Genomic DNA, 12,597 nt, shown 5'->3' with positions numbered 1-12,597 from the left:
TCTTTAGAAAGGAAGATTTGTTTTTAATTGGACCTCATATTGTGCAGCTGTACCTAATGTTGTGGCATATTATCCATCTGTTTATGCATTACATTTACCATAGTGTTCATTTTTACGGAATGGTTTCTACTCAGCAGGCTTCAAACCTGCGTAATCCTCAGAGGTAAATAACAGGTGTATATTTGAAAGAAGAATCATTTATGTGTGAAATAAAAAAAACCACTTTCACTAAATCCAGAAGTAATTTTATTCTTACAAAAAAAAAAGACAATAATATGTTTAGGTTTTTTTTAGTTTACCGTGTTAGGACACACAAGGCAGTTAGAATGCATCATCTACACGTGAAAATACATCAAATCATCTCCTCCCTTAACAGTTATGGTATAAAACATGAACAATATAATACACAAAAAACCATCATGAATGAGGACTATCTCTAAAGTGTTTCTACGGTGTCGCAACAGCATAAAAAAGTTAAGGAGCGTATAAAAAAACACCATCTGGTACATTACAATGTTTTTAAAAATATCTTGCACATAACACTCGCTGTGAAGTTAAACAATTATCACATTGGATTTTTTTTTTTTTTTTTTTTAAGTCTGTCATTTTCAGACCTGAAAGTGCTCATTAGACACATTTGGACAGTCCAAATTCTCATTATCAACATACAAGTACACTCGAGTGTCCCTCGGTGCCTTAAAAAGTCCATTGGGATTAGACGGCGAGAGAAAGGTGATGTCTGGACAATATGGCGGCGCTCAGGTCAGAGGAATCTGTGCGGAGGTGCTGGGCGGGGTCCACCCTTCGCTCAGCGGGGTGACGTGGTCCCCCGTGATGGACCGCTGAGCGTTTACACATGTGCTTCATGAGGTAGGTCTCCTGCGATACCGGGACGAGATAAATGTGGGTCAGGTGCGTAGTTAGCTTCTTTACCAACAAGGGTCCATGATGCGGAAGGAGGAGTTGAACTAACCGACGTGTACGCTCTGTCGCACGTGTTGCAGCAGAAGGCCCTGGCCGTCTTGATGGCGTGGGCCGACAGGTGGATCTGCAGGGAGGCCGAGTCCGAGTAGGCCCGGTAGCAGTTGGCACACTTGAAGGGTTTGTCTTTGTTGTGGTGCCTCTGGTGAGACTTCAGCACGGAACATAATCAATGGTCAAAACAAAATACACAATGCCAACCCAGAAGACACAATATATATATATATATATATATATATATATATATATATATATATATATATATATATATATATATATATATATATATATATATATATATATATATATATATGAAAAAAAATCCTACTTTTGGTAAACTTTCTTTTTTCAAATATTAGCTCATTTGGAATTTGATGCCTGCAACATGTTTCAAAAAAGCTGGCACAAGTGGCAAAAAAGACTGAGAAAGTTGAGGAGTGCTCGTCAAACACTTATTTGGAACATCCCACAGGTGAACAGGCTAATTGGGAGCAGGTGGGTGCCGTGATTGGGTGTAAAAGCAGCTTCCACGAAATGCTCAGTCATTCACAAACAAGGACGGGGCGAGGGGTCACCACTTTGTGAACAAATGCGTGAGCAAGTTGTCGAACAGTTTAAGACCAACATTTCTCAACCAGCTATTGCAAGGAATTTGGGGATTTCACCATCAACGGTCCGTAATATCATCAAAAGGTTCAGAGAATCTGGAGAAATCACTGCTCGTAAGCGATGACATCACGGACCTTCGATCCCTCAGGCATCAAAAACAGACATCAGTGTGTAAAGGATATCACCACATGGGCTCAGGAACACTTCAGAAAACCACTGTCAGTAACTACAGTTTGTCGCTACATCTGTAAGTGCAAGTTAAAACTCTACTATGCAAAGCGAAAGCCATTTATCAACAACACCCAGAAACGCCGCCGGCTTCGCTGGGCCCAAGCTCATCTAAGATAGACTGTGATGGTATGGGGGTGTTTTAGTGCCCAAGGCATGGGTAACTTACACATCTGTGAAGGCACCATTAATGCTGAAAGGTACATACAGGTTTTGGAGCAACATATGTTGCCATCCAAGCAATGTTATCAAGGACGCCCCTGCTTATTTCAGCAAGACGATGCCAAGCCACGTGTTACAACAGCATGGCTTCATAGTAAAAGAGTGTGGGTACTAGACTGGCCTGCCTGTAGTCCAGACCTGTCTCCCATTGAAAATGTGTGGCGCATTAAGAAGCTTAAAATACCACAACGGAGACCCCCGGACTGTTGAACAACTTAAGCTGTACATCAAGCAAGAATGGAAAAGAATTCCACCTGAAAAGATTCAAAAATGTGTCTCCTCAGTTCCCAAACGTTTACTGAGTGTTGTTAAAAGGAAAGGCCATGTAACACAGTGGTGAACATGCCCCTGTGCCAACTTTTTTGTAATGTGTTGCTGCCATTAAATTCTAAGTTAATGATTATTTGCCAAATAAAATACGTTTCTCAGTTCGAACATTACACATACATACATAATATTTATTTATTTATGAAAGACGTTATTTTTGTTAACATGTTAAAAGTGTTTAATAAAAATACAAGCATGTTAAACACATGTATCATGTTGTAATTCTAACCTATAATTCCTTTCTTTCATGAAGACAAGAATATAAGTTGGTGTATTACCTGATTCTGATGACTTGCATTGATTGCAATCAGACAGTAGTGCTGATAACATCCACATTTTTGATTTTACATTGTGGAGGAGAAAAAAAGTTCTCCTTTCTGTCCAATACCACATGGAAGTGGTTGGTTTTTTGCATCATATTTGTCCAGCTTCCATACTCATTTTTATACACTTTACAAGAAATACATTGGCGGCAAACTCTGCCAGCTTTCTAAGACTCTTATTTTGTTAGCGCAGGCAGGACGTAGCAGCACCATACTTGCCAACCTTGAGACCTCCGATACCGGGAGGTGGATGGTCGGGGGGCGTGGTCGGGGGTGGGGCTGGGGGCGTGGGGAATATATTTAAGCTAGAATTCACCAACTCAAGTATTTCATATATATATATATATATATATATATATATATATATATATATATATATATATATATATATATATATATATATACACATATGTATGAAATACTTGACTTTCGGTGAATTCTAGCTATATATATATATAAATATATATATATATATATATATTTATTAGAGATGTCCGATAATATCGGCCTGCCGATATTATCGGCCGATATATGCGTTAAAATGTAATATCGGAAATTATCGGTATCGTTTTTTTTATGATCGGTATCGTTTTTTGTTTTTTTTAAATTAAATCAACATAAAAAACACAAGATACACTTACAATTAGTGCACCAACCCAAAAAACCTCCCTGCCCCCATTTACCCTCATTCACACAAAAGGGTTGTTTCTTTCTGTTATTAATATTCTGGTTCCTACATTATATATCAATATATATCAATACAGTCTGCAAGGGATACAGTCCGTAAGCACACATGATTGTGCGTGCTGCTGCTCCACTAATAGTACTAACCTTTAACAGTTAATTTTACTAATTTTCATTCATTACTAGTTTCTATGTAACTGTTTTTATATTGTTGTACTTTCTTTCTTATTCAAGAAAATGTTTTTAATTTATTTATCTTATTTTACTTTTTTTTTTTAAACTGACCTTATCTTCACCATACCTGGTTGTCCAAATTAGGCATAATAATGTGTTAATTCCACGACTGCATATATCGGTTGATATCGGTATCGGTAATTAAAGAGTTGGACAATATCGGAATATCGGATATCGGCAAAAAGCCATTATCGGACATCCCTGATATATATATATATATATATATATATATATATATATATATATATATATATATATATATATATATATATTTATTATACATATAAATAAAATAAATACTTGAATTTCAGTGTTCTGGAGGCTATCCAGTAGATGGCAGCATTGTCCTGTTTGAGAGTGTCACAACATTGCTGTTTACGGCAGACAAACTGCTTTACGGTAGACTAAACGTGACTGCTGCTGTTGTGTGTTGTTACCGCGCTGGGAGGACGTTAATGAAACTGCCTAACAATAAACCCACATAAGAAACCAAGACCTCGCCCTCGATCATTCTACAGTTATAACGTGATTGGGCAGGCAAGCTGTTTATATTGTGGGAAAGCGGACGTGAGAACAGGCTGTCCCCACTCAGGTCCGCATTGAGCTGGAGGGGGCGTGGCCTCCAGCTCCGGCTGAATACCGGGAGTTTGTCGGGAGAAAATTTCTGCCGGGAGGTTGTCGGGAGAGTCTCCCGCTAAAAACGGGAGGGTTGGCAAGTATGAGCAGCACTTTTGTTGTGAAGACAGGAACCGTGCGGTCGGTCTTTAGAGTTTTGACGGCAGGTATGGTGCAAGAGTCGATTGAAATAAAAAAGTGTTTCTTGCCTTCCTGTCGGTCATTTTTTCCTAATGAGCTCGCTGCAACCAGCGTCATCTCACAAGACCCTCGGGTGCCGTGAATGTCAATCAAGTGACAAAAGTGACGTCTTAGTGAAGATTGATGATTGCTCATTTTTAGGACTATTTTTTTCAATGCCCGGCTGGCGATATTTTACATCAGGGGTCACCAACCTTTTTGAAACCAAGAGCTACTTCTTGGGTAGTGATTAATGCGAAGGGCTACCAGTTTGATACACACTTAAATAAATTGCCAGAAATAGCCAAATTGCTCAATTTATTTTTAACTCTATGTTATTATTAATAATTAATGATATTTATCTTTGTGGAAACACTGATCATCTTAATGATTTCTCACAATAAATATATATAGAAACAGATAAATATCAATATGCAACACTTTATTTTTATATTTTCTCTAAGTGCACATTTTTCAAATTGAACATTTTCAAATGATCACTTCTAAGACAGTCTTGTGAAATCACAATATCCCATTTTAACTAGCTAGCCACTAACATTTTTTAACAAAACATGAATTACTTTGCACCATGTTTGTACAAATAATAACTCATGTAAAATACAAAAGTCAACTCTCAAATGTTTAAATAAATCATGTCACACTTTGAACTGGACACCAAATCTGTTATCTGTTTCTTTGTCAGTTAGTGAAGACCAAGTCTTTAAAATATTCTCTTGGATTTTCAAATTCTATTTGAGTTTTGTCTCTCTTACAATTAAAAATGTCGAGCAAAGCGAGACCAGCTTGCTAGTAAGTAAATAAAATGTAAAAAATAGAGGCAGCTCACTGGTAAGTGCTGCTATTTGAGCTATTTTTAGAACAGGCCAGCGGGCTACTCATCTGGCCCTTACGGGCTACCTGGTGCCCGCGGGCACCGTGTTGGTGACCCCTGGTTTACATGGTTTCAATTTGGTGCAAATTGGATTAATTGCTTTGTTCCCTTGAAAATGTGGCTGAAATGTCCTGAAAAAGCACTGCTTTATGTAGAACTGTCCACATTCCAGTTCAGTTTTGTCCACCTGACTTTGCGAGGAGGAAGAATGGAAGCTCACCTGCAGATTGGACAGCTGAGTGAAGGCTTTTTCACATCCAGGCTGGAAGCATTTGTACGGCCGATCCCCCGTGTGGATTCTGAACAAACAATTCGATTACCAATACAAGTCAGAGAAGGAAACTACCATCAACCATTGCTTGTCAAGTCACAGTATTTCAACCTTCTGGGATTACTGGAGGACTACTCTGTTGTTGTGGCTTTCACAATATTTAGAAAAGTAATTTATTAAAATTAAATTGTTGTTGATTCGTCCTAAATAAAGACGCTGCAGGGGTCAGAGGTTTGTGATGTAAGCACAAGATCATACAACATTTGATAACATCCACCCATTTTCTACCGCTTGTCCCTTTCGGGGTGGCGGGGGGTGCTGGAGCCTATCTCAGCTGCATTCGGGCGGAAGGCGGGGTACACCCTGGACAAGTCGCCACCTCATCGCAGGGCCAACACAGATAGACAGACAACATTCACACTCACATTCACACACTAGGGCCAATTTTAGTGTTGCCAATCAACCTATCCCCAGGTGTATGTTTTTGGAGGTGGGAGGAAGCCGGAGTACCCGGAGGGAACCCACGCAGTCACGGGGAGAACATGCAAACTCCACATAGAATATATACAATATATAACATAAATAACAACAATAGTGTCTTATCATTTGAAGTCTGTGTGAGTGAGATGAAAATAAAACTGCATTTTTCATTTTTTTTCATTTTTATTTATCCCCTTCATTGATGTGCATCTTTGATAGACAATTATACCACAATTATTCAGTTATACATCAATGCCTGAGAAGGAGCAGGATGAAGAAAAATCTTATATTTTCCTGCCCCCTTCAACCTAATACGTAGTCTTACTTAATAATATATAAACCAACAATTACATCCAAAATAAAATAAAACTGCATTTTTAAAGTTAAAGTTATAATTGACAGATAGATCTGAAGTTGATCTCGAAACTATTGTGTTAAAAAAAAATTTTAAAATTGCAATTTATTTTTAACACTTTACTGAGCAGGACCCTTTTGGATCCCCAATAATTTTAGTGGGACTTTTTTTTTTTTTTTAAGTGTCATTGTTCAAAAAATAATAATAAATTAAAATCAATGTTGTTATGAGTTATGTTATGAGCTCCAATTATTATATAATTTGAAATATTCCACTTTAAAATTTTATTGGGGGAAAATGTTTTGTTTTTTTCCATAAAAAACAGGGTTTTCTTTGACAAAAAGGGCATACAACTTAAATCTTTAAAAAAATATATATATATATTGACAGATAGACCTAATGTTGATCTGGAGATTTAAACTTTGAATAATAATAATACTAAATAATGACACACTTTTTATATATTTTTTACCTAAACCCTTTGTGGTCCCCGGGATCAAGCCTGAGTGGAGGCCTGAATGTATATTTTTTATACATATATTGTATTGGTTTTTAAAATAAAAAATATCAATATGGCCCCCACTTGCTTTGATTTTTCAGTGTGCGGCCCTCAGTGGAAAAAGTTTGGACACCCCTGCTCTAACCACTAGGCCAGTGGTCCCCAACCGATTGGTACCGGGCCGCGGCCCCACAAGAAAAAAAAAAAAATAAAATAAATAAATTTAAAAAAAAAAAATATATATATATATATATATATATATATATATATATATATATATATATATATATATATATATATATATATATATATATATATATATATATATATATATATATTTTAAAATGTATTTATTAAATCAACATAAAAAACACAATATATACATTATATATCAATATAAAGCAATACAGTCTGCAGGGATACAGTCCGTAAGCACACATGATTGTATTTCTTTATGACAAAAAAAAAAAATTTTTTTTTTTACTACCCCCCCCACCGGTCCGTGGGACACATTTTCAAGCGTTGACCGGTCCGCAAGTACAAAAAGGTTGGGGACCACTGCAGTAGGCCACTGAGTAGGTATTTTTACAAATGTTTGCTTTATTTTGATAAAAATGGGCATATGTTTTGACCGAAGTGTGTCATTTTGCAAATAATCTAGGAATTAAGAAAATTAAATCTGGTGTTTGGAAAAGTGTGTATATCTTTAAAAAAAAGACACATAGTTAGTAAAATTGTGTGTAAGCAAATGGAAAAAACTGTAAGACGTAATGCTGTTTATAGTGCCCCCTGCTGCTTGAATGGCATTATGACATGCATGCACCCACAATGTCACCTGCTTTGCACCATTTTAAAAAAATAACATCAATGAAGTTTTGTTGTAGAAAATTGACAATTTGTGTGCTACCTGGTGTGCTGTTGCAGGTGCGAGAGCTGGCGAAAGCACTTCTCGCAGTAGGAGCAGCGATACGGCTTGAGGCCCAGGTGTATGCGCAGGTGCTGCGCCAGGTACGGAGCGTTGGCGAAGGTTTTGGTGCAGTGAGGACACTTGTACGCCTTGGCCTCCGTGTGCGTTTTGGAGTGGATCTGCATGTCCGACTTGGAGAAGAAGGTCAGCGGGCACACTTTACACCTGCGTGGGCGGGGGGGCGCGCAAATGAGAGGCCAAAACCCCCAAAAGGAAACCAATAGAATATGCCGACGGATGAATACCTATATGTCTTCTCTTTGGCAGTGATGGTGATGCAGGACTGGTCGTTGCTGGACGCCATGATGGGGTACGGCACCACCAGCAGCGACGAGCCGTTCTCCGCCTTGATTCTCCTGCGCCCGTCTCTTGGCTTGGACCCGCCGAGTAGGCCCAGGAGTCCCCCGTTGGTTCTGGCCTGCTCCATCCCGTGGGGGTTGCAGAAGCCGGACAGGAGGTGAGGCGTGGAGGCTCCGCCCACGAGCCGGGCGGGGCTGCTGGGGGAGGGCGTGGTGGGGGCGTTGACCTCGGAGTTGTTGAGGTTTCCTGTGCGGGAGGCCAGTGAAACACCTGGAGGATGAGACTTGAAAGTAATGATGTGTTCGGGTAAACTGGGAAATAGGAGAACTCGCTGCTGCGGCCATGTTTTTCCACCAGGCTTGCTCAAAATTCACACACATTGGGTCAGTCTCCTAAAAGTGTGTACCACATTTTGTGGCGATTCAACTAAACACGAGTGATGTGCGGATCGATACTGAAATATCAATACCGCCGATACCAGATCTTTATGCTCAAATATCGATTCTCAAATCAAAATATCGATACTTTAGTTCAGGGGTGTCCAAACTTTTTCCACACTGGCGCATACTGTCAAGTGAAAGTATGCGGGGGCTATATTGATATTTATTTCTAAAATATGCTAAAAACTGATACTGTGACAGCTTTGCATTATAGGTGACTAAGTATAGTATTAATTATTAGTAAGACTTTTTCATTACATGCCGTTTTTTGTTTTTTTTTGCATTTATACTGTTGCATTGTATAATTTAGGAATAGAATAGAAAAAATGGAATATTACGATTGTGTGACTGCATAACTTCTCTAAAAGTTCTGCCTGTACGAAAATATTAATGTTCAGTTACACATTTACCAGTGTTTATTGTGGTTGTTGTAATTTTGCAAATTATTCAATCCATAAATTAATATTATTATATTTTTAATTAACTACAATAAATAAACGTTTATATTTTAAGTATATTTTATTTTTATTTTTGAGAGCTTCTTTTATTTTTATTTTTTAAAAGCTTCTAATATTTTGGGTGTCTAAACTTTTCTCCCCAAATGCCACATACTGAAAAGTGAAAGTACAGTATAGAGGGGTCATTTTGATATATATATATATATTTTTTAAAAACTAAAAAAAAAAAAATAATAATTTATATATATATATTAGGGCGGCAACTAACGATTAATTTGATAATCGATTAATCTGTCGATTATTACTTCGATTAATCGATTAATAATCGGATAAAAGAGACAAACTACATTTCTATCCTTTCCATTATTTTAAGGACAAGTGGTAAAAAAAAAGACTAAATTAATCGCCAACTATTTATTTATCTATTGTCCAGCTTTTTCTCATTACACTCTGGTTTGTTGCTCTTTTTATCTATGTTTCTGTTGTTTTTTTAGATAGATATGTTATTTGAAAATACACTTTTTTATTTGTATTTATTTTAGCAGACACGTTAGGTATACTTGCACAAAGTATCGGTATCGGATCGGTATAGCCAATACCAGCCTGAATTTCACTTGGTATCAGATTGGAAAAAAAGTCAGTGGTACCATGAATTGATTTACGTGGACCCCGACTTAAACACGTTGAAAAACTTATTGGGGTGTTATTATTTAGTGGTCAATTGTACGGAATATGGACTGAACTGTGCAATCTACTAATAAAGTTTCAATCAATCAAATCGCACATCACTACTACTAAACACCCTACAGCGCTAGTGAGTGTTTTGATAAGCTGTGTGCAAAATTTCAAGTCAATCCAACATACTATTATTTTCCAGTTATTATACCGGTATAATAACCGGAAAATAATAGTCCAGGCAACACACTAGAGGTGCATGTTTTGACAAATTATTTATAGAGGGGAGCTTAATTAGAGCCAAAAGTTTTGTACTTTAAAAAAAACAAAAAACTTTGAAACTTAAAAAATCAAGTTTTAATATTGAATTTTAAAAAAAATACATAATGTATTCAAAATTAAAATAAGTACACAGGTTAAATGTAATCATGATTCGCTCTGGTAATTCTTTTGAATACGTTTTTTGTTTTTTCATATCTTTTGACATTTGGGCTTCTGTTTTTTCCCCGATTCAAATCTTATTTTTCTCAGTTTGTTTGTTAATTATATATTTATATATGTATGGCAAGGCAACTTTATTTATATAGCACGTTTACAACAATTTTTAAATTGGACCAAAGTGCTTTACAGTTTAAAAAGCATAGAGCAAAAAACAAAACAAAAACAAACAAAGAACATAAAACAATGAACAAGCTAAACAAGATAGTGCAAAAGCAATACGGCAGGGGTCACCAACGCGGTGCCCGCGGGCACCAGGTAGCCCGTAAGGACCAGATGAGTAGCCCGCCGGCCTGTTCTAAAAATAGCTCAAATAGCAGCACTTACCAGTGAGCTGCCTCTATTTTTTAAATTGTATTTATTTACTAGCAAGCTGGTCTCACTTTGCCCGACATTTTTAATTCTAAGAGAGACAAAACTCAAATAGCATTTGAAAATCCAAGAAAATATTTTAAAGACTTGGTCTTCACTTGTTTAAATAAATTCATACATTTTTTCACTTTGCTTCTTATAACTTTCAGAAAGACAATTTTAGAGAAAAAATAGAACCTTAAAAATGATTTTAGGATTTTTAAACACATATACCTTTTTACCTTTTAAATTCCTTCCTCTTCTTTCCTGACAATTTAAATCAATGTTGAAGTTGTTTTTTTTATTGTAAAGAATAATAAATACATTTTAATTTAATTCTTCATTTTAGCTTCTGTTTTTTCGACGAAGAATATTTGTGAAATATTTCTTCAAACTTATTATGATTAAAATTCAAAAAAAATATTCTGGCAAATCTAGAAAATCTGTAGAATCAAATTTAAATCTTATTTCAAAGTCTTTTGAATTTATTTTAAAATTTTTGTTCTGGAAAATCTAGAAGAAATAATGATTTGTCTTTGTTAGAAATATAGTTTGGTCCAATTTGTTATATATTCTAACAAAGTGTAGATTGGATTTTAACCTATTTAAAACATGTCATCAAAATTCTAAAATGAATCTTAATCAGGAAAAATTACTAATGATGTTCCATAAATTCTTTTTTTAAGTTTTTCCTCTTCTTTTTTTCGGTTGAATTTTGAATTTTAAAGAGTCAAAATTGAAGATAAACTATGTTTCAAAATTTAATTGTCATTTTTTTCGTGTTTTCTCCTCTTTTAAACCGTTCAATTAAGTGTAAATATCATTAATTATTAATAATAACATAGAGTTAAAGGTAAATTGAGCAAATTGGCTATTTCTGGCAATTTATTTAAGTGTGTATCAAACTGGTAGCCCTTCGCATTAATCAGTACCCAAGAAGTAGCTCTTGGTTTCAAAAAGGTTGGTGACCCCTGCAATATGGTAAAAGGGCTCGAATAAAAAGCAAAAAAATAAAAAATAAAAAGCAAAAAAAAAAAAAAAAAAATACAAAAAAAATAAAATATATATATATATATATATATATATATATAAATATATATATATATAAAAGCTTTGTAATCAATCAGAAGTATCAAACAGCTAAAAGTCCATGCATTTTTTCTCCTCCACAATGTAAAAATGTTTTTAATAATATCCACAAAGGTTGTATTATATGTGACCATGTGTGTTGACTTTTCGTGCGGGTGGATTTTTTTCTTTTCTGCACCATGACTAGGAAAGGTTGTGTGGATTGGTCATATAAGTCAATGCTGTGCAAGAACACATCATGGTCACTGACCTGAGTTTTAAAAATTGTCCACAAGGTGGTGACATATCGCCACCTGTCAGACCCCTGGAATGTTATATTGTGTTGGATTTATGCACATATGGAATGCTATGTTCTTACCTGACAGGTGGCTCGTCCTCGCAGGATGGTCCATGAGCTGACGCCAGTCCTCCCACAATCCTCTGGCTTTGATCGCCACCTTGTCCTCCAGGTTCAAGTTTACGTCCCCAAGAACGCGACCTTTAACAAATTCAAGTCGCACTCAACAATGCGGCGAACTCTTGACGATGTTTATGAAAGTTACCTGTGAGCGAGCTGGAGGCGGGCCGGGCGGGGCTGGCGTGCAGGACCACGTCCCCCTGAGACGGCCGGTTGAGACCCGGCGTCTGTTGGGCTTTGGACATCTCGTGCTGGCCGCCGTCCTCCTGGCTAGGAGGGGTCAGCAAGGAATGCTGGGAAAGGAGGGCGGCGCCAGGTGGATGAGACGCTCGGATCTTCTCCGCCATCAGCTGCTCCTTCATTTTGAGGAAACAACGTTTTGAGGCACAACAAGTTTTTCATCAGTTTGTCTAAGCTACAGCATTTAACGTCACGGGGTCTCTTCTCATGACTTTTAAAGTGATGTATGGAGACGTTCTCACGTAACTTCCTGTTCCTACTGCATTTAATGTGAAGTGAAGT

General features: G+C 36.7%; 1 protein-coding gene across 4 annotated transcripts in view; it reads right to left on the bottom strand.

Annotated features, from left to right (window-relative positions):
* Positions 1 to 223: 223 nt before the first annotated feature.
* Positions 224 to 12,597, bottom strand: part of znf362a (zinc finger protein 362a) — a 48,049-nt gene continuing 35,675 nt past the window's right edge. For 3 of the 4 annotated variants that reach the window (XM_062037712.1, XM_062037714.1, XM_062037715.1), the window contains exons 3-9: positions 12,221 to 12,431; positions 12,037 to 12,156; positions 8,113 to 8,437; positions 7,808 to 8,032; positions 5,516 to 5,594; positions 974 to 1,132; positions 224 to 879 (exon numbers count right to left, since the gene is read on the bottom strand). In XM_062037712.1, the coding sequence (XP_061893696.1) occupies positions 715 to 879; positions 974 to 1,132; positions 5,516 to 5,594; positions 7,808 to 8,032; positions 8,113 to 8,437; positions 12,037 to 12,156; positions 12,221 to 12,431 (1,284 nt within the window). In that variant the 3' untranslated portion in view covers positions 224 to 714. The remainder of the gene's footprint in view (positions 880 to 973; positions 1,133 to 5,515; positions 5,595 to 7,807; positions 8,033 to 8,112; positions 8,438 to 12,036; positions 12,157 to 12,220; positions 12,432 to 12,597) is intronic. The other variant, XM_062037713.1, reaches the window with a different exon arrangement.

This window comes from Entelurus aequoreus, linkage group LG26 (genome assembly GCF_033978785.1).
Source record: "Entelurus aequoreus isolate RoL-2023_Sb linkage group LG26, RoL_Eaeq_v1.1, whole genome shotgun sequence".
NCBI classification, from domain to species: domain Eukaryota; kingdom Metazoa; phylum Chordata; class Actinopteri; order Syngnathiformes; family Syngnathidae; genus Entelurus; species Entelurus aequoreus.
Note: the sequence above shows the minus strand (reverse complement) of the source record. Positions and strands in the feature narration are given on the sequence as shown.